This window comes from Cylas formicarius, unplaced genomic scaffold, assembly GCF_029955315.1.
Source record: "Cylas formicarius isolate icCylForm1 unplaced genomic scaffold, icCylForm1.1 PGA_scaffold_6__28_contigs__length_40554024, whole genome shotgun sequence".
NCBI classification, from domain to species: Eukaryota; Metazoa; Arthropoda; class Insecta; order Coleoptera; family Brentidae; genus Cylas; species Cylas formicarius.
The window spans coordinates 5,447,570-5,471,145 of NW_026844347.1; the positions used below are offsets into that span (position 1 = coordinate 5,447,570).

General features: G+C 31.5%; 1 protein-coding gene across 1 annotated transcript in view; it reads left to right on the forward strand.

Moving 5' to 3' along the window:
• LOC132702875 (kielin/chordin-like protein) overlaps positions 1-23,576 on the forward strand; it is a 118,071-nt gene that overhangs the window by 31,713 nt on the left and 62,782 nt on the right. The window contains exon 2 of the mRNA XM_060671719.1: positions 9,337-9,419. Within this exon, the coding sequence (XP_060527702.1) occupies positions 9,341-9,419 (79 nt within the window). The 5' untranslated portion in view covers positions 9,337-9,340. The remainder of the gene's footprint in view (positions 1-9,336; positions 9,420-23,576) is intronic.

A 23,576-nucleotide genomic window follows, 5' to 3' on the forward strand; every position in this document is an offset into this window, starting at 1 on the left:
ATTTATGTATTATTATTAAAAAATTATTGCCAATTAAGCCAAAAAAAGTCAGAGACCCGTATATAATTGAAATTGCTATTAAAATGGATATTTGAAAATCCAATAATATACAGGTTGTCTCACTTAAGAAAATTGAGAAAAGTATCATATTGCGAAACGAGACAACATCGCGAATTTTAAGAACATATTTTAAATTTGATTATTGTCTAAAGATAATAGATGGAGAAAAGTTTAAAAAGTTAATTATATATATATATATATATATATATATATATATATATATATATATATATATATATATATATATATATATATATATATATATACAGTGTTCGAAGTGTTTTCGGAGCGCGAGCATTGAAGATGCCAAGTGAGATTTTGGCGAAACGTCTGCAGGATTCCAGTCGGATGCAAGATTTGCAGGATTCCAGTCGGATGCAGGATTCCAGTCGGAGTTCAACGAGCGAACGGATGATATCCCGGAATATAGTGTCATCATATATATATATATATATATATATATATATATATATATATATATATATATATATATATATATATATATATATATATATATATATATATATATATATATATATATATATATATATATATATATATATATATATATATATATATATATATATATATGATGAAACTATATTCCGGGATATCATCCGTTCGCTCGTTGAACTCCGACGACTGGAATCCTGCAGACGTTTCGCCAAAATCTCACTTGGCATCTTCAATGCTCGCGCTCCGAAAACACTTCGAACACTGGGAGCGCGAGCATTGAAGATGCCAAGTGAGATTTTGGCGAAACGTCTGCAGGATTCCAGTCGGATGCAGGATTTGCAGGATTCCAGTCGGAGTTCAACGAGCGAACGGATGATATCCCGGAATATAGTGTCATCACATTTTTCCATCCGTGAATCAAAATATATATATATATATATATATATATATATATATATATATATATATATATATATATATATATATATATATATATATATATATATATATATATATATATATATATATATATATATATATATATATATATATATATATATATATATATATATATATATATATATATATATATATATATGCAATAAAATGTAGTGTGCTCTATTTAAAAACATGTAAGTTTGTCTTACCACCCTGTGTATAAAAATTCGACAATTAGGAAAATTAAAAAATCATTTTAATTTTTGTGTTTAATTTTTTTTCTAACCCCGTAGGTTTCAAGAGAAGGTATATGCCCCTCTTAAACTGGCCACCCTGTACATTGTGGTCCTATTCTAGTTGCAATTACCTGGTATTTCGGTAATTAACAAAAACAGAAACGGGTGGTGTTCACGAAATTGGACTTTCATGAAACGAAGGATATTATGCAAGTACTCCTGTAACTCAGTTGTCTTTCAACTTACCTTAAAACAGCTTACCTTTAAATAGTATTTGTAATATGAATCAAAGTATCTTTTTTACCACCATTGATATTTTATATAAATTTCTAATAGTGTGGGACTGGCCTTAGTAAAAATTGACAACAATTTATAGTTACAAATGTGGGGCCCCGAGCTTAAACGCATAAGCTTGAAGGAATTTGTTGAGCATTAGTTAAAAGTTTAAAGTAATAATTGTGCAATTGAAAATATACTATACTCGCAAAACCACTACAACGAAAACTCAATTTCCCAAAATTTGACAATAGCTTCATATTACATATATTTCGCCTTTGTGCTTTCCGATATTGTTTTCGTATTCATTATGAATTATGTGCCCACAACCTCAATTAAATCAACGCAATGTTTGTTTAGATTAAACAGGTCAAATGGCAAGACGCTTTGATAATTTCATTGTCCATTATGTTTATTTTTTTGATTTCTTCTTCTTAGTTCGAGTGGTGATTGAAAATGAAAACCACTTTGGAGTGCATTTCCAATTTAATAATCATAAACGAACACTTTTTTGTATTATTGAACCAGATTTTACAATATTGTATTTCCTTGTTCAAAATCGTTCATCCAAATATGATTTCCATTGTTTCCTTACTTTGTGTTTCAGTTTTGATTTACTAGTACTTTGCGATCATCCGGTATGTTGTATATTTTATATGCAGATTTACAATTCGCGTTATATATCGTGATTGAATGTATTCTTTAATTGCATATTTTCCATTTTCTACCATATTAATTATACATTAAAATTAATTAAATCGAGTTTTTTTTCCTTTAATACCGCATGTGCAATTATTTTGAATTAGCATCATTTACGATTGAGCTGCACCTGAGCGTGAAACGAATTTCCGAGAAAATTTTCACAACCGCTCCGATTATTAATACGTATATACAGTGTGCAACGAAAATTGTATATATACACAGTGACTATTTCTACAAACTTTAATAACATAGTTGTTATTGTCCAAGTACTGTTGAAAAATGCTACATTAGTTAATTTACAATCATCAATAGAAATTCTTAAAATTTATTTAAACAATATTCCTTGGCAACGAAGTTGTAAAAACAAAAATTTTTGAAACCAATTTTTTTTATATCTTTTTTATTAGAGAACATGAAAAACTGGATTTATTGCTCTGTAAAGTAATTAGGATTATAAAAAAATAGTATATTGTGGAAGAAGTTTGATTAATGCCATTTTAATCACGAGAATATACTCGCTGAGTGACTTGTGACGTGTCGGTCAGAATTGACACTTTAATCACGCTAGATCCATGCGTGATTGGGAATTTTAGAGTAGGGCGTGGGAAAGGTTTTTTTTTTGTAACTAGAAATACTAACCACTGTTTGTAGTGGCTTTGAGTAGATTTTTCTTCAATCTAAAGAAAATAGTTTAGAGTAGTTTGTCAAATTCGCTTATCAGTTTCATCCTCGAGATTAGATTGGAAATTGAATTCTGAATTCTGTGTCTTTCGATATTACGTATTTGTACGTTTTTTTTTTGACAGCATGTTCATTTTTAATTTTTCATGTTTATTTATATAAATATTCTATTCAGTTTGAACCAACCGAAGTACAAGGAAACCCAAACATTTGTTTTCACTGGGTAACGTCTTGAATCATTTCAATCCTTTATGCTACAGAAAAGAGAGAGAGTGCTTCAAAAATTAATATTTGTGCTTCAATATAATTTCCTTTGCCTGATAAAACAAAACCATCTATATTATTTTATGAAAATTATTTCTTTTAAACGAGTATATATATTTTTTTGTAAAATATTATATTATTATAAAAGCGTGTTAAGCACTCCTATTCTAGAGTATAAATAACAAGTTATTAAACTATTGCAATGCAGCTGTTGGGTCTTAGGCACGCAATCTTCTAAAATAATCGTATTTATTCTCGCATAACATGGTTTAAGGAGCTTTTTGATCGAAATCTAAATCTGCAGATTTATCATCTGCACTACTCAACTATTTAAACAATTAATCTATCAACTTATAAAAGCTTGTAGTAATTCAGATATTGGCGAACTTCAGAGCAAAAAAAAACCAGATTACCTTATTAAAAATATTTGAAATTGTTATATTCAAAATTATTGTCTAACATAATTTGTTCGGAGTGCATTACAACAGCTTTATTGTTGTCTAATTTTAAGGCAGCTTCTACTAGTTTGGGTAAATTATCTTGTAAAAAATTCAAGTATATTAGTCCCACCACTTTTCCAGGTAAAATAATAATGGTATTGGGTTTGAATAAAATACGGATTTTCTGTGGATAACTTATTTACCGTTTCTGTTTTTCGGTAGAATATAACACTGAAAACTTACGGATTATTTAATTCATATGGCTATGTTCTTTCCCTTTTTCATACACCTACATCGCGATTAATCAATGTTACACAAAACAAATTGAACATTGACCATTGTTGGGCCAACTTTGTCGTTTCGTGGGTGTAGTGGTTTAATTTCAAAAATGATTCTTTTACGCAACCTGAATATACTCAAAATTAGAAATATCTAATATTCCAAGTCAAGATTTTAAAGCAAATAATGAATGAATAAAATAAATGAATAAGTGAAGGAATAAATGAATAAATAGTTTGCACTAGGTAATTACACAAAATTACAATCTAGTGTCTGTCAATTGGTCTAATTTTGGCGTATAAATGTTATACCCTAAAATTACGCGCATTGCCTTAATAATTCCATAAAAGTTGCAAGAGATTGAACGAGCACAGTACATTACAGAGTAAAGTATTGAAAGTATTGAAAATTTAAGAAAATAATAGTATTCTCGATTGTTTTGTCCAAAAACACAAATTTCCGGATATTCTTTTGTCTGTGGATCTAAAATTACCTAATTTTTCAATCGAAATTAATTTTTAAGAGATTGACAACACAAAATTGCTAATTCGTTTTTTAAAATTGCAACAACCTCTTCGAAATTGTTCCCACGCACAGAAATTCATTTGCAAATAAGTTAACAAATGAAAACTCTACAATTTGACTTAGTTCATTGCCCTACATTAATTATCATAATTAAATAATTACCTACAACTATCTGAAGTCTATTCTCTACGCTTGTATTCCTTTGACATACCATTCCTAAGATGCATTTTACACAAAACCAGGACTTTCTTACAGAAATACACCTTTAAATTTAGGAAAAAAAATATGTTTATCGTAAATACCAAGGCATGTTATTTGGTAGGCACTACACACCGTTAGTTTTGGATCTTGGAGGGTAGCTAAGAACTTAGGGAGCAGCCAGAATCTAAAACTCATTTAGAAAACGTAAAATTAGAATGTTGTCATTTTGATCAGCTGTTTGGATTAGGGGTTCGTTCTTTGCTGCTCCTTCATTAATTTCTACGGAGATACTATTGGAATTGCAGTACTAATGCTGGTAAGCCAATGTGATATGCTTTCGTACGGTGCATATGTATAACGAAAATGTTAAATAGTATATTATGCAACAATTAGGGTAAACGGCATTTGAGCCACGAGTTTATTCAGCACTAGCGGAGCCCAGCTCAGCGAATGTTTAATAAACGAGTGACTTAAGAACTAATTGCTTATTTAGTGTTATATTTATGCGGACATCAACCGAGGATGTCTATAGTTTTGTATTTTTTGGGAAACGGAAGCGCATATTACGCGATCTAGTATGTATTGAAATGTTGAATGAGGACGCACCTCGATGGATTTATATTCATTTCGAGTATTTCATCAACAAATCACATATGACCTGTTTCGTTTCATGAAGTCAAATGTGTGGTTTTTGATAAACGTTTGTGGTATTTTTGAATTGAAAAAAAAAGGAAAATAAAATAGCCTCCATTTTTCCAACTCTCGTTGGAGCTGAATCTAACTGACTAACTGAAACTAACCAAAACTAACTAAAACAGTCTTTCTTATTTTCCTTGAATCAGTAGTTGAACAATTTAAATGTTCTATAGAAAATTGCTAGAGTAATCGAACTTTTAGCGGATTCTTATCATAGAAACACCAAGGTCTTCCCACGTCCTTGCCTAATTATTTTTGTAGAAATTATTATAACTATATATTTGACTTACAACTTTTGCGTTACTGTCACACAACAATGTCAAGTATGGCAAGGTTACGATATTAATTTGCCAATTATTCATTTGCCCTTTATATTGTCTCGTTAAGCAAAGTAACATTCGGTAGTTAATGAAAAGAGGTGCAAAATAAAATGTTACGGTAGATTGAAAATATTGAAAAATCAATGCCAGTACGAAAGCTCATCTACTCTCTTATTATAAAATATCCAATTATACAGTGCTCAATCGTTCGCAATCGACTTTAATATTACAGGTTTCGGAGTAATACGATGTTTTCGGCAGATTTTAAATACCCATGGTCTTTTAACGTTTGTCAACTCTGAAGTTTACGTCACACCTCACTCCGTGAATGAATATATTCGTCCTGCTTTGAAAAAACATATCCAAAAACTAATGGTACTAGAAAAACTATAAAATGCAACACGTTGATAAACTTCTTCAGATACTTGCTCTGCTCGTGTCAAATCTAAAGTTTCGTTTATCAAACTTGTATACTACTTGTTATGTTATACTACTTTATATACTTCTTTTTTGTTCTTAGGATTTTTTATTAGTTTCAGAGAATTCCTATTATGTTTTTTTTTTTTTTTTTAAATTAAATTTGTAAGGGAAAGCTATTAACCGGCTTTTTTCCATAAAATAGTTTTTGCAACATCATTTATATTTACTAATTATTCTTATAATTTCCCACCGTAGTTAATTACCAACGTTGTAAGTATAGTTAGTGAATATCGTTGTTAAAGCAGACAAATGTGTCACCAAAGTACGCGTATTCGCGCTACACGTCGTCTGACGGACTCGGTAAACAAATAATCGGAGTGTGATTCCTGGGAATGTAACACTTACTATATTGTTTCAGAAACTAAAAATAGCCGCCTTTTAAATATTGTTTTTACGTAGATGAAACACGAGCAACTTCTTAAAAATAGACTTTCTGGTTCGCAAATTTCATTTCATTTTCGATATAAATTACGTGCACGGTTTTCTTGACATTACGTCATGCATGTTTAGGCTACAGTAAACGACCCATACATAAAACGGCAGTTTATGTATTTTGGCCTCAACAGCGTAGAGTTATCGTTTTTGGGTAAATCGTAGTTGGAACATGGTAAAAACCCAAACCCGTAATCTATAAAATAACATGAATTGCAACTGAGTTCAGCGAAATTAGTTTTAACAACCCACACAAAAAAATGAAAATGTTAGAAATATACCCTCGAAAAATCTAAATAAACAAAATTAAATAATGTTAATAAGTCTTTCAATTGAAATAGCTTGCCAACAAATTATACTATTTTCAATAAAGTGCAGCAGTAGTAATTCTTATTCTACTAAGTTCTACGTTTCTATAAAAAAAACACCAGAAATTATAAAAATAAACTCGAATTTCATTAGCATTCTTCGGCATTCCTTTGACTTGCTTGGAATCTCTAGGAAGTCTGTAAAATCACATGGAATTGTTTTTACGTTCATGTTCGCGTATGTGAATCAGTTATTATTACTATTACTATTTACACGATACTAATGAGGCACAATAAATTACATTAACGTAACATGTACTTAATTAGTGTAGAAAAATTTAAAGAGTTTAAATTTACAAACCTTCTAGACTCCTCCTGTGTAGGTTGTTGATAAATCGAACTTACTGACATTTCGCACCGACGCAAGAGGAATCCAGAAGTATTACAGCATCCCTTGTGGAAGTTTCTCTGAAAAAATTAAATACAGTGACGCACAGCTTGAATGATGCCGTCGCTATAGCAAGAACTAACTCATCTAAATCTCTCTTTATTTATTTGGCAAAAAACAACTTATAGAAATTAAGTTAGTAAAGAGCCTTCTAAAAAAGTGTGAATTACTTTGTGTCTTAAATATGCCTTACTTAGTTAACAATAAAGAATTAATTAAATTATATGCAATATTAACGTCACAGCCTGAATGATGCAAGAATAATAACTGGGGTCAAAACTTATCAGTTTGAAATTTGCAAAGGTTTTTACATATTACTGCAGTTGATTCTTGATTGTTCAAATGTCAAACATTTTAAAACACTTTTTTTTTTTTCAGTAAAACGAATTTTTTTTAAAAATGGGTAGTCGGATTACAATTCCTGAGAGAAATTTAATTATTACTGAACACTGAACAGCCAAAGAGACATAGCCAAAGTGTAAATAAATGTCCGTCAAGCATATTATTGAGCGTTACTGTAACGAAAATAGGGCCGAGAATAGGTCAAGGTTAGCTCCAAATAAGATCTTCAGTGAACGTGAGGAAAGATGGATTGTAAGAGAGGTATCGAATTGTCCAAAAAAAAAGTGCTCCAAAGATGTGTGTCGAGCTGGAAATATTGAAAAAAAAGTGTAACCCCGAAACAATTCGACGAATCCTGCGAAAAAATAATTTACATGGTTGAACTGCCAGAAATAAGCCTTTTATTGACCGAAGAAATAGACGTGTGAGATTGGAATTCGCTAGGGAGCATATGGATAAACATTTGAACTTGGATTCAGTAATATTTGCGATGAGACCAAAATAAACTTATTTGGATCCAATGGAAAAATATCAGTATGGAGAAAGCTTAAGGAAGAATTAAAATTGAAAGATTTAAAAGCTACGGAAGTTATGGGGCCATATGTCATCTGCAGGAGTAGGTAATATGCATTTCATTGAATGAAATATGAATCAATATGTGTATTTGGATATATTAAGACAGCATCTGGCTGCTAGTGCCCAAAAATTAAATATGGGTAACAATTATCGGTTGTATCACAATGTTCCAAAACACACGTAATTTCGGGTCCGCAGTTTTGCATCAGTTAAGCTGCGACGTTAATATTGTGTATTATTAAATTAATTCTTTAACTTAACTAATTAAGACACAAAATAATTCGCACTTCTTTAGAAGGCTCTTAATTACAATAAGTTTTTTTTTCAAATAAATAAAGAGACATTCAGACCAGTTAGTTTGTGTTATAGCAGCTGCATAATTTAAGCTGTGCGTCACGGTATATACACAGCGATCAGTTGAAGATTCATCATTACAAAAAAGAGTTTACATAAACATAGTCCCGAAAATGCTTAGTAACTAAGATATTTAAACTGTTGTTCAGTATCGGATACAGTGCCGTCCCTAGAATTTTTGTTAAAGCAGTGTGCGCCACAGACAATTTTAGTTAATTACTTTCAATAAAATTACAACTTTTTTACTCTTGAGTGGGTTTCGTATCCTACCTCCTTTTTTTGCTTTCAAACTAATTGAGGACTGTCAAATAACTAGACTTTTTAATTTTCAACTTATTATTATTAAAAAAATCCAAAATAAAATACAAAATAAGAGATTTTTTGTCTTAAATTTAGCTTATTTCAAATTCAAATAAAAATATACGCAAAAAGCGTTTTTATTATACTTCCGTAATAATTTATTGTTCCACATATTTTTGCTTTTATGAAAAAAAAACATTATTTTTGCGCCATGTTTGTGGCGTTTTATCTCTTTAACTGTTGACTTTTCACCCAACTTGTTTATAACAAACTACCCTCTATCTTAAACAAAGAATTTGTTTTGAAACACCCCATATAACTCGTTAATAAAGGTAACTAAAAAACAAACTATATTAATTTGGCGATATTAGTTGTAAGTTTCTAACATGCATCAAAATAGACACTTCTTTAATGAAGATACAAATAAAAGTAACAATATAATTCTGATGAAGTTATTCAATAAAGAAGCAATACTTCGGAAGTGGAGAAATGTACATAAAAAAATCACATCCTTTTTTTCAGACCCATGGAATTGAAAATGCGACCCTGGAATATCACAATTTTCCTGGTGTTGGCGATATCCTTAACCGCTGCATTTACATTAGGTAAGTGGTCATTGTAGATAATTGTTTGCGTTTGCAGAAGTTTGAATTTGGCTAACAATTTTAAATTTTTAAATATGGACAAGAGCTAAATGACCAGCGGTTTAACGTTCCTGGGGTGAAATATTTATTATTCTGATTGCGTCATTTGCGCGATTTAAATTATTTTTCAGCTTAGCCAACTTTGAAATTGTTTGCGGAATGTTTCGTTCACATTTTCTCGCAAACAATGGTAAATATTTGACCGAAGAAATGTAAAGAATGACAGCGGCGAGATTCTTTCCGACTCGAAACGCCCGCTTTTTCATCCACCGGCATGCCAGCGGCAGTTGCTTCTCGACCAGATATCTTTTAACACGTAATGCATTTTCAGAGAAATAGCATTATGTCTTAAAAATTTCTTTTTCTGAAACGAACTGTCGTGAACAAAGATATCAACAACACAGCGAAAAATTCCAATAATTTCTGGTTTGAAAATGGCTGAAAATTTGAACAACCTTGAATTTATAGATCCACAATGCTTAACCTTGATTTGATACACGATAATAGAGAACAACTGATCTGGGTCAGCGACAAACAGACGCGTGTATTCAAAAACTCAATGTTTGGATATAATAATTCGCAGTGGTGGATCATATTTGCATTCATATAGTATAGTAAGTTTATTTTTTGAATATCTTAGATATTATGCAGTGCAACCGTAAGCATATTGAATTTGCGAAAAACTGTTTTTTTAAAAGCCAATTTAACACTCGCGTCCAATGTTTGCATTTTAGTTTAGTTCAGTGACAAAATGGTATAACTCACGTACTTAGCGCAAACTCATCATATAGAATTCAGCTGTTATTAATATTTAATTTATATGACTTATTAAACGACCCTATTTTCCGAATAAATAATATAAATAGGAACTCCAAATAATTTGCACCGCTTTTCCTCTGAACGCCACAATACCTTTTTTATCTTAAAAATCAACTAAATAAGTATAATATTGTCGCGCACAGAGCGGAAATGTACAACCTTTCTCTAAAAGAAATGCACTTTTAGCTTTGTTGTATAGAATAGTAATGCAACCAGTGCGGTAAACGGAATTTGAGTCGTGAGTTTAGTTGGCACGAGCGGAGCGAGTGTTTAATTAACTTGAGTGACTTGAAAAGTTTACCAAACGTGTTGCATACTCTAGTTTTTCTATGACCGTTAGTTTTTGGGTACATTTTTGCAAAACAACGCGAATGCATTCACTGACATGACCGTCAGAATTGACAAACCTCAAAATTTAAGGCGTGGGAAATATCTCTGAAAACATCCGATTATATCCCGGAAAAAGTGACACTTCTTGACACACTTTACAGAACCGAGTAGAAAAAATCATATTACTGCACCGAAAACAGTGTAAAAATTGGAATTTTCAGCAATATTTCTGTAAAATTGTTATAAACCTCTTTTTTTTTTCTCAAAATATTATGTATATTTAAATATTATGTGAAATTAATTGTGAAAAGAGAAGTTATTGAGTAAATCAGCCAAGACAAAATGCTGGAAATTAGTCTCGAGATTATGAAATGATCACCAGAGGGCGTAATTGTTACTTTGAAATTTAAAACACTATTTGAAAAAAAAGTCTAATATTTAACCATGGTTAAAGTGAGTACTATTTTAAAGCTGAGAACAATTAAAAAAAAAATCCGTATTTCCAAAAAGGCTTAACGCATTTTAATAAACTTGCAGTTGTTGAAAAAGGCTTTCCCTAGGCTACGAATCGGCATTTTCTGATATTATCGTAAAAAAAGTAAATGGTAATGCTAAATAGCTGAAAATGGCAAAGCATGTCAACGTGGTAATGTCACGGGGTTACCTTCGAAGGTAGAAAAAGTAGTGAAGATTTGATTTTCGATATCATTTGGCGTCCTACTTAAAAAAATTAGCGTTTTGTTTCATTTATTCGGAATAATCAGACCTTATACAACCCATAAAGTCAAAATTTTTGCCTAAAATACAACTTTTTTTTTGCACTTGTTTGTTGTTCTTTTTTCAGAAAAATATATTTTTTGCGATTATATCAGAAAACGTCACACATAGCAAGAATGATAGCCAAGGAAAAGTCCGTTTTAAAGACTCCAAGTTTATTAAAATGGATTTATGGGTATTTATTTAAGAAAATGTTCTAACACCCCCACCACTTTTCTTGCAGAGATAGAGCAAACAGCATTAAACAAAAAAGATTTGAATTTGTCAGAACTTTAAAACGGTGCTCACTTTAACTATGGGTAAACATTGGAAATTTTTATATAAACAGTTTAAAAATTCACAAATACTCGCAGCACTTTCTCTTGGCCAATTGACTTAATTCTTTTTTTCAAATTAATAGGACCTTTCGTTTCCCTAATACCGTACTTGGCTTCCATTACCGAATTAAGGAAATATTTTCAAAGCTGTACCACCAAAATTCGAGTATTCGTGAGTCGTGCACTTCATAACGTGTGTGCAACGATCTATTTTCTTCGCATCTGTAAATCCACCAAACCGTTATTTCCGACATGGAGCGTTCCTCTCTGCAACAACTAGAGTACGTAATAGCATTTAACACCGAACATTAAATTATCCATCAGGTGACAGTTATGTAATATTGTCACTCAAGAAACGTTATTAAAACGATTTTCTAAACTGAGTTACAACGAGGTAAATTATTATTTACTGACAAGGCGAGGCTCAATTTACGACGCAAATTATGCGACAGTTATTAGCATGAACTGTGGAAAAACTAGCGAGACGGGCGCGAGATCCTATGGTCATTGATTTCATTATTTAGTTTTTCTCTGGTAGGTAGGTAGGTGATTTTGAGAAGAAAATTTTTAAAAAAGATTTTTTTTGTCGAGAGATTAGCAAAACACCGAAACATTTTCAGCTTCTGTGCCGACGTTTCGATCCTTTCTTGGAATGTTTCATTGTGAATTGTGACTCTACACAAAGTTTTGAAGGAACACAATTTTGTCTGCCACATTGCAACAGTTAGTAAAAATTCTAAAATAATGTGTAAAAAATCGGGATTTTTTACAATTTGCTTGGCTAAAGAACACTTTCATCTCCTGGTGGCGGTCCAACAAAGAGTTGAAACGTCTTCAAGCCTGAAAAGATTTCAGTGTTTTACTGACTTCTTCTAAAAAATCTAAATATATTTTAAAACATGTCTCTCTAAAATTCGATTTTGTTTTACTCCTTACTCTAAAATACAATATACAAAATATCAGCTTCACTAGACACTGTCTGATGCTAATTGGAGCGTTTTCGGTATATCGATATTTTTATTCGTTTCCGACTGATCGCAGAATAAATGAATAACTTCCTCCACTTAACTGGATTCGAAATAATAGAATTCGTAGAGCATATTTAACATTTCATCTCGCAAATTATTCTACTTTAGTAGTCCTTTGGTAAAATAAAAAAAAAACTAGTGAGCTTGCTAATTAACGCAGATAGTTATAGACACTTTAATAATTAAATGTTAAATTCCCCTATAGCTATTTTTCTTCCCTCAAGAAAAAGTCCATTTCGTCATTTTGCAAAAAAAAAATAAGTTTCTCTACGAGAAAAGTTATTACTATTATATTAAATATTATTATGAACTAACCAAAATCGTCATTTCAGAAAGTCGTTTTGTCTTATTGCCGAAAGCAACTGTTTACAATTGTTTTCGTTAGATTAGCCAATCAGATCAAATGTTTTGGGTAGTCCGTTAAAATCAGAGCTGTAGTTTGGTCTTTATCAATAGTCATCAATACTTCTCGTTTCGTCGTACAGACCCATACATTTCCTGATTTAGTTGTTCATAACTTCTTGTAAAACTTTCAAGAGCACTGTTTATTATCAGGGTTATTTATGCAGGACGTCAACTCATTATTATCGGCATTCTATGCGTAAACTTGAAGAAACAGAAAAAATCTTAACACTTTGGCGTCCTGTATCGTAGACAACGAAAATAAATAAGTAATAAAAAATCGTTCCTTTATTTCTCGTAAAATTCTACTATAAAAAAATTAGCATGAATACCCTTTATAGAAACTTGTTTTGAAAATATCAATAATTAATTAATAATATTAATTTTTTATATGCCAAACGCATTTGAGCACAAAATTTATTAGGAAAGGACATGAGATGACAAAAGCGTATTTGTTTAGTTTTGGTAATGGTTGGTGCTGGCTGGATCTATAGGATGTCCATTAACATTATAGAGAAACATGCTCATAATTAAAGATAAAATGAGTTTCCCTGAACATAACACTCCTTCGGTCATCTAACTCACCTACTCCGCATTTACTGCATATATAAAAATTTTATCGCAAAAAAATTATTTATATTTAACGATAACAATCCGTATTAGCGTACACTAATAACATTTTACTTCCTACAAACGACACAAGGTAATTATCATTTTTTACTACCGTTTTTATGAGCATTCGTACTTTGACAAATTATTGCAATTTATTTTTATTAAAGCGATAGATTGTGCACATGCTTTGTTACGTAACCATTGTAAACGAGTTTTCAAAATAACAGCAAAATATGTCTGTATGATACCATTTAACAAAGTTCCATTCAATTGTAAAAACCATCTAATGAAATTAAAGCAATATAATTTTGTTTTTATTTTATAGTGACACTTGTGAATGTGCTACTTCCTTTATAGGTACGAATTCTCCAAATTTTAACCTTTTCATTGGGATTTCGGAAACCATCCGAAAGAAAAGATCGTAAAATTGGAATTTTACACAATACTTCCTGAGATATCATGAAAAGCCTTACAATACTTGTAAAATAGTTTTTTCAAGTTTTTTTCTGGATTTACTTGGAAGCATGCCTCAAACAAACTCAACGAAATTTTAAATAATATAAATAGCACAAATGGTTATTATATTACGCACCTCAAATTTTACCCGAATATTGAATATTAACAGAAATTTTAGGAGAATCGATGATTAAATTGGGGAAAAGTTTCTGATTTCATTGTCCAACAAAATGCGGTTGAGACACATTTACAGTCTGAATACTTTCGGAGAAATTCGAGGAATACCGAGAACTAAAGATTTTAATATTATTTTCTTTAGCCATAACCGACATTTTATCTCACATTTTTCTTAACCAACCAATATTAAAAAAGATTAAAAGACTTTTTTTGCCTAAACAGGGTTCATTAAATTTTTGTTATTATTAGTAATTGTAAATAGGACGATTTTAAAATACTTTGTATAATAAATATTTGTTCCAAACCGACTTAGTGTGCAAAAATCTTTGGAAAAAAAGTTTTATTACATTTCGATCATTCATTTGCAGTCAAATGTCCATGTTCCAATTCTTTATTGACAGTATAAATGAAAATTATGCCTTGTTTTTATACTTATAATTTATATAATATATATGTTTTGGAAAAACTTAAAAAAGTAATCGATTCTGTTCCTATTATAATTTTTAAAAATTACAAATGAGTTGAAATTCTCGAGCAATTATTGTTATTTATTGAACCTATTAACTCGGTAAAAAAAAACCTGAATTGCGACTTAAAATCATGCCAAATTTGTTAGTATAATTTAATTTCAATTCGGCTACCGGAATTCACTTGAATTATTAAGTTGGACCGAGATGATTATACATACATATGTATATAAAATTTAAACGGGATCGATATAAAAACCAGATTGGGCAGCAGCGACATCGAAACCAAAAGATTTAAGGTCAAGCTTTCTTTCTTCATTTTTTTATACGAGTTTCTTTAAATAGTTTAATATAAATATAACTTCGGCCAAAAAGCAATGACTGAACCTTAGGAGAGTTGACGAAAATAATATACAAGATCTGAGAATATGCTTACGGTTGTAAGATTTTTGCCCAAAAGTTAAAAACAAAAAATTTGTTAACCAAGCAGTTTTGCAAAATTACCAGTAACTTTACTAACGTATAATAGGATATCGGGTAACAAACAAGTTTTTAAAAATAGTCGCACCATACTGCAAGCATACTTAGTCGTGAGTTTGGCTGGACAGGAGCGAGCAAACGCGCGCCTGAAGAAATTTCTAAACGTGTGGCGGCATAGTGTGCTTTTCCTACCACCGTCATGAGAAGAAAAAGTCAAAATACCGGAATCTAATGTTTTAAAGTAACGCGTTGAGCACATGCTCGGTGCTTAGTATTTTAGAGAAGCGTTTGTTGCTTATAAAACTTGTTGCATAATCTAATATTTTCTACTCCTTACTCTAAAATACCAAAGTATCGCGACTTCTGTATTGGATATTTTCGGTAGATTTAAAACACTGATGCTATATTTATCCAGTTCTGCTAGTTACGTCCTACATCATTCAGTGAATGAGTCCATGCTAATTTACAAAAATTTACTTGTAACCTAAGGGTTGTAGAAAAATTATAATACAATTTCGTTTATATAAAACTTGTTGCCTAATATACTGTTCGCCCTTTTTTTCTAAATCAAACTAACAATTGATCCATTCAATTAAATAATATTTCATTGCCTCACAGGAAGAGAATTACGAAATTGTGGAGCAATATACCGATGATTATTTTGTCTGCAGGTTAAAGATCAAAAATATTAATTACTATTTCCTAAAAATATATATTAGCCTCGAATAATACTCATCTAGGTTGCTATGGTCCATAATTGACAAGTAATTAATTTTCATCAGTTATCAGTTCAGTGTCATATAAAATGATACGCTATCTATAACCATGACAGTTTTTATTTTACACGGTATCAGTAATCTATTGATCTATTAACTTTGTGTTAGGTGTTACTAATAATTAAATTCATATAGCATTAAAGATTCGACACGCCCATTGTAGGTACCACCGGCACTATTTGAATTTATTAATTAATAATTTTATATTAAGTCACGAAAAACAAGATAATGGAATCGTTCTGAAAATTAGATTGTTGTCCCTTATTTAAGGGTCGAAGTTCTGGGGATCGAAAGTATAAATAACGATAAAATATTGCCGCTTATTTGAAAAGTATTTCGGACGGCCTCTTAGATTACTACCTCTTCCCACGCCATCTGATATTTGTATTTAAGGGTTCTTGAGAAATTAATTAATTTCCTTATTTCTCTCTAGCTCCACTTAAATGCTTATTATTGCCATCTCTGAATTTGTAGAGGGTTGCAATTTTGATATGATCTCCGAAGGTTCCGTACAATATTTCTATGTATATAATTTTAACTGTTCTGGAAAATGATTAAGAATCATTCAACTGATATATCATGTTTCTAAGAAGTTGATTCATTGTCCCTTTTCAACAAACCATATTTTTACAAACATATGGGTTGGAAAACATAACTCTAAATATTATAAACTTGTTTCACCAAAATCTACAAACAGTTTTTGAATTTTTCCTACAATGGGACGCATGCGCAAGATCTGTTAATGTCAGTTTCATTAGTAACTACCTACGAAGTATGGGAATCTTCAACGATGCATACAGTTAATTCATTTTCTTTGAGATGCCCAGTTTTACTTCTTTCAATTTTCCCCTGTTCTTTCATTTCCATGTGAACTAAGCTTCCTAATTCCTAAAGTTCCCTATTGAAGAATCATTTAACACATTCTTACTTAAATTAAGAATTATTGGCGAAAGACTTCATTGTACTGAAAAGTTTCTAGAATTTGTCGAATTCTTTTTGAAATTGGACTAGAATATACGTTTGGAATTTTCTTTTTTAGATTTTATAGCTCCTTTTATGATATTTTCTCAACCAAATTACTAACTTGGCGGCTATGACATCATCAAAGCAGAATGTACAATCCAACAACTTCACGACGGATCCGAAAAAAATATATCCTGACAACTAAATGAGTGTTGCAATTTGTAGGTTTTATAACAATATATTTTTGATTAAATTAAATCATCATCAAGTTTGTACTTTTAATATCCACAAATAACTAATGAAACATACCGCAGACTGAATTCTGTAACTCTTGCCATGGCGCTCATGTTTTTGAGATCAATTAACCCTTGATTGGGGACAGGTAGAGACCTGAGTCGCGATTAAGATTGTTAGGTTGTTTATAGATTTCTATAGACTCTCGGATTTTTCGTGGGTAGTTTCAGTCATGCTCTGAAGAAGCCAACATCGGCAATTTCATCTCAACAAAAACCGACGCAGGAGGACTCCAGAAGTTTTGTAAAAAGTATTACAGCAGCCTGTGGAAGTTTCTTTGAAAAATTTTATATTCCCGTTGTGTTAAACCGAACAAAACAAATCAATTCTTCTTCTGTGAACTGAGGTTTCTTGTTTTTGATATACTGTGTGGGAGTCACCTGAGTAACGCCCAGAAATAATTTTCTTGCAAGAGTTAGAATTTGCAATGGAGGAACAAATAGTATTGTATTGCATTAGACATTCGTATTTCAGAGAACTGAACTAAGCAAATTTCTTTTGATAGTTATTTTTGTAAGACTTAATACTGTGGTGTTCGAATCACCTCTAGTTTAAAAATAGTATGAAACTGACCATTATCAAAAATATATAAATATTCCATAGAACTGAATGTATTGTTGGTAAATGTTATTGAACGTGACCAATGAAAATGATTCACATTTTGTTATTCTACTGCTATCACCGGCACATCTACTGATTAATAAATTACTGTGCGATTAAGGCATGTGCGTGACAAAACTACGATGGTATTAAATCGATACAATGAGACCTACGAGATTTGTTCGATATCGATCTTGTTCGTTGTGCCACTCAATAATAAATTTCGATTGGTGGATGTCCTACAGTTATCTGTTGATAAGCTTTTGTAGGTGGTAGATAAAATAAAAAAAATATTTTTTATGTGTCACCTAAATAAAATAAAAAAATGCCCGGTTTACTAACCTGTGTAATAAAAACTAAAAAACTAGATAAATTTAATACTACAAAAACTCTGTTTTTCACTACTACTGATAGCAGTGCTTAATCATTCATATTTGATTCATGTTTGTAAATTTATAAATACCGAAGGCACATATTTCCTATAAATGGTATTGTTAAATTCCAAAATAATACGAATAATACGAACGGAGTGAATGAAAAAGCTTCGAAGTCCTAGGTTAGACATTTTAACCGGCTCGGCCACCTGGGAGATCCCCGTGACCGGCATAAAAAGCCCTAATCTTTTTTTTGTTTGCCAATTAACATTTGAACCACTCAGACCATATAACTATGTTGTTTCAAAAAGGCTTTCTGGGGGGGTCGTTAATAAATAACTGCAGTTGGGTCCCTTATTAGTATAATTTGCCATTTAGGTCCATTAAATTTTTATTCGGTCGACCGTAAACGCATATAATTTTTATTAACAACTCTATTATTTTAAAGCTAAGATGTGTTTGTTGCGGTATATAGTTTAACATTTTCAGTCATTTTCCAACTGCATTAAACAAATTTTACTTCTGTTCTTCTAAAATAAAGCATGTAGATGTTTAGAAAAATCCCGCTGAAAGAGCATCAGTTGTTTTCGGAATTATAATTGAATAGTTACTTGTACAAATAAAAAAACGATTTAAGGAAAAAAATGTGAGTACTTAAATGGACTTAATTTCTTGTAATGCTGTAGAATTCAGCTTAAAATTTCTTCTATTAAGCATATTTTATATTAGATACTGTTAGTTTTCGTTATATAAAAATAAATTCCAAAATGGCGGATACTAAATTATTTCACATACTCTATTATTATTGTCTGTCTAGTTTTTATTGAAACATGATGAAAATCTGAAAGAATTTTCAATTTTTCAAAGAAAGGTTGCCTAACTCTGACGACTTTTCACTTTTTTTTTTATCAGTATTTAAATGATGAAAAGTATCCGGAACAATAACAAACTAATATTTAATAATAATTCGCGTAATAGTAATAAAAATACCAAATTTGTTAATATTTTGGTGTCTATTACCTCCAGTTTAGAGATTGCCCATGCTTTATGACCCACCCTGTATAACTGATGTTGCGATTCGCAATATCCCTTACGAGATACTTATGTGAGAAATTCCGACTGGTTTTTCAGAAATTTTGACCTATTTCTCAGAAATTCCGACTTATTCTTCAAATATTTGCCTAAGTTAACTAAAGCCTATATTTTATTTTTGGTGGAATATCAGCGCATAACGGTATATGCAGGATAAGCAATTTTGATTGATTAGTGGTCCACTATAATGAATGAAAAGTCATGGTACAAAACTATTTCCCTTACAAATACAAAGGAACCACTAAAAATGTTGTTTGTGGAGGTTCGCAAAATGCTTAAATATCCATGATTCTCAAAAATTAAAACAATTTAGAAACATTTAGGAACAGGTTATGCCGATGCTAGTGTATTATTATTTATTCATATTTTACGAATCTCTTGGTGGGTGTGAAAGACAGTGAGTGCACTTACTGCATGTACCACACGCGCTACCCTTATGATTCGTTTTGGAAGAGTTAGCATTTACCCTGAAGCCTGCTTTTCATTCAGATTTTTTTTTCACTAACGTCATTATTTTTACAGCCTTCCTTTTGCAGTTTAGCAGCTCTGCTGCAAATTTGGCTAATGAGATTCTACAGAATTCCCTTGTCTTGAGTATCGGTCCTCTATTGTTCGGATTTTCTTTCCATAAACTTTTTGATATCTGATTTTGCTATGGGTTTAGCCACCTCACAAATGAGTTCTGGTCGAATCATATGTCTTTGCGGGCTACTTCGTTGGTACTTTCGTTACCTTCCTGACCTTCGTGCCCTGATGGTACTTGTTATTTTGCTGGATTGCGGCTTTTATTGCCACTTGGCTGTTGGTGTAGATTGTAATTGTTTTTTAAGAATCTTTTGTTTGTTTGTCATGCGCAGTATGATAAACTCTTTTTTTATCTCTATATACCTAATGTTACTGGACCTCACTCTTAAATTTAAGGATAGAGCAGAAACAGGTTTGCTTGGAATACCAGTTGAATGAAACTTTTTATTTGAGTCGTGGGTTCAGACTGCTTTTTGAGTTTTTGAGCATTCTGGTGGTCCACTTTCTTGCTTGGGACTGAGTTTGCAAAGCTGCACTTGATGATCAAATTCACCTCTAGAACTTCGTCTGCCTTTAGGACTGTAGGACTTGTCTAACCTTGCCGTCGTCAATTCTGCCTCTGGGGTTGAGTTAATGCTCTTTTTGCTTTTTTTGTGAAAGATGTGAAAGTGGACTAACAGATCTTTTACAGTGTGAGGTTCCGTTTCATTTAATAAGTTTCCGGTTTGTTGGCCTTTGGAATTTCCATTGGTTTGTTACTTTGGCATCTTGGCTTTTGTTTTTTTGGAACGGTCCAACGTGCTGGGATTTGAATGTCAGCAGAGCCCCGCATTCTCAAGTAAAGCTGAATATATATGGGTCTCGTCTGGTGAACCAGAGGAACGTCAGAGACCGTAGTGTATCGCGGACATTGATACGACACGTTGAATTACTCTTTAGCTTGAAGGTGTTGACGTTTTTCCTATCCACCACCTAGATACGCGCCTGACTGGAACCTAATATGCTTCCTAAACAAGTTACAGCCTTTTACACCTTTGATAAACATTTCTGAAAGGGTGCTTCTAAAATGTATATTTCATATAAACATCTCATTCAATTTTGAACATATTTCAGGTCATCGGCGGCTATTTCTTTTTTGATTGCATTTAATTGATAACAGCAACTCATACATACAATATTTGTACTACCTTCATCACTGTCATGCGTGATACCGGCGATATTAAAAACTTATTTATGGAAAATAGAGTTATTAAAATACTGGTCAGATTATAAGTAATCTGCGACCGACCTGCGTCCGACATTGTTATGCTTGATTATAACTTACCGATTAAATAAATATTATTAAATTTATGTTCGTATGCGTATCGTATGTAAATAAGTTTATTTTTGTTAGGCGGTTGCCTACAAGCTTCGCATAAATATACGGTTCGGATAACCATATAGTTTTTCATTCCGTGTTATTAAGTATGAACGGGAGAATAAAGCGCCGCAAATGTAAAATTGTTTTGCATCGGTTTTATGGGTATCCGTAGGTGTCGATCCAAATTTTCTATTTGGATTTCGTATCTCTATTTCGTGATTTATCTGGAATCACTTCACTTATTTTTACGTATATATTTGGTAAATAACTACTGTTTCAGTCTTCTTGTCAAGAAACTATCCATATTTCTGTATTAAAGGATTACCAATAGGTAAAAAAATTAATAAACAACGGTTTCTCATGATATAGGGTGTTAAAAGTTTCTTATTTTAACTCGTTTTCCAGTATATACATTAATTGATTTGAATTTTTTCTTTAGAATAATCGAAAGAGATGGAAAGATAAAGAGTTTTTGAAATATTAATAAAACAAACTTGGTCATCGTCAAACATTTTAGGACCGAAGACATGTTTATATGAACATTTCTACTTAAATGTGGTACATAGCCTTAAGTAGCACCATGTATATGTCAAATCACGCTTTTTGCTATTGCACAAAAGAAAAGCAAACCGAAGCCATCACCTACAAATTTCATCCTCATTATAATCAAAATAATACTTCAACGAATAAAAGCCCTTGTCTGATGAAGGCTCTGCAATGTTTACCAATCATGCAGAGGGATTTCAATATTTATTTTACGCTCGCTGTTTTATAGTTAACACGTTTTATTGTTTATTCATACAAACCCACATCTGTTCAAAAGATTTATTGCGTTTATTCGCGTAAAGGATTTGGTAATTAAATTAAATAATATTTTAATTTGTCTTTTACGCTCCAAAAATCACGATCCTAATTGATTAATTAATTATTAACACGATTTTTTGTTGCTCTTGAAAATTTGAGAATTTTGAAATGAATATTTTTAGCTCTTGAGATATGAGTCTACTCTGTTAGAAATTTTAAATTAAATTGTAGCGAGGTATGATTCGCATTAAACTCACCTGGAAATGACGTTACTTACAGAACCGAAGGAGTAGTCCATAAAATTAAACTCGATCTGCTTTTGAATATCCCATGCACTAAATTTGACCGCCAGTTGAATTAGTTAACAATGTTCAATAATTTACAGTCCTCCGAAGACAGACCGTAAAATTTTCTAATTTCGCAGACTAATGAAGCTGCCCCAACGACCACTAACGAATTTTCGAAACGAATTCATGGAAAACGATAGCAATGACATTTAAAAATAAAAAACTTTTCTCAACCTTACCACCTGTTCCCTTCGCGGTTGAGTCAAAGAAAATCGGCCGTCACGAACCGCCTATTACAGGTATGATTTAGCGGCCATTCTGGTAGGTTAATGTTTTAATTTTCATTTAATATACCTGCCATTCGGCGTTGTATTCGGCAAAGAAGATCTTTTGTTTGTTCTAGGTCGTGACGTGGCCACTTTTGATCTTTTATGAGGTAGTTAGTTTCACATGGCTACGAATTGGTTCACGATTGTTTGGAACAGGGTTGGCACGCATTTTAAATTGATTGCGAGAGGGCGTGTTATTTATGTTACGACTGACTTCACACAAACCACATTTGTAATTAGTCGGCTCTTATCATATCATATGTACAAAATTAGTTGTACATTCTCTGAAAGCAACACACTAGGCAGTGAAAGTTTTTTAAGAAAGCCAGATTTGCACCAAGATAACCTTATAAGATATTTTGATTTATGTTTAGAAATCAACCGGAATTTATACACGATGGACACACATAATTTTTGTGTCTTCTTTATTTCAAATTTCCGCTGTTTAAAAGGTATCTTATTGGTATGTTAAGAACCAGAAAACTTTATGGGTTTCGCGAATTTTATTTTTATTATCCTGTAATAGTAATCTGCATTTGGGATTTTTAAAAATCAAATCAATTTTTTTTTTATCTATTATTTATTACTATTATTTCATTATTTCAAATAATGACCTGCGTTTTTATATAAGTTTTATATTTGTTAGTGAATAAAAAGTTTCAATTCCTTTAGTCAGGCTCTGGTAAATATATTTCAGTATTTCATTGTAAATTTGTGCAAAGTTCTGAATTAAACTTTAAAAATCAGAGGATGACACTGATTTTGCGTTAAATTCATTTCGATACATTTTCTTCGTCTGCCATATTTACAACATAATTAGCGAGCATTTATAAATAATAAACATCGATT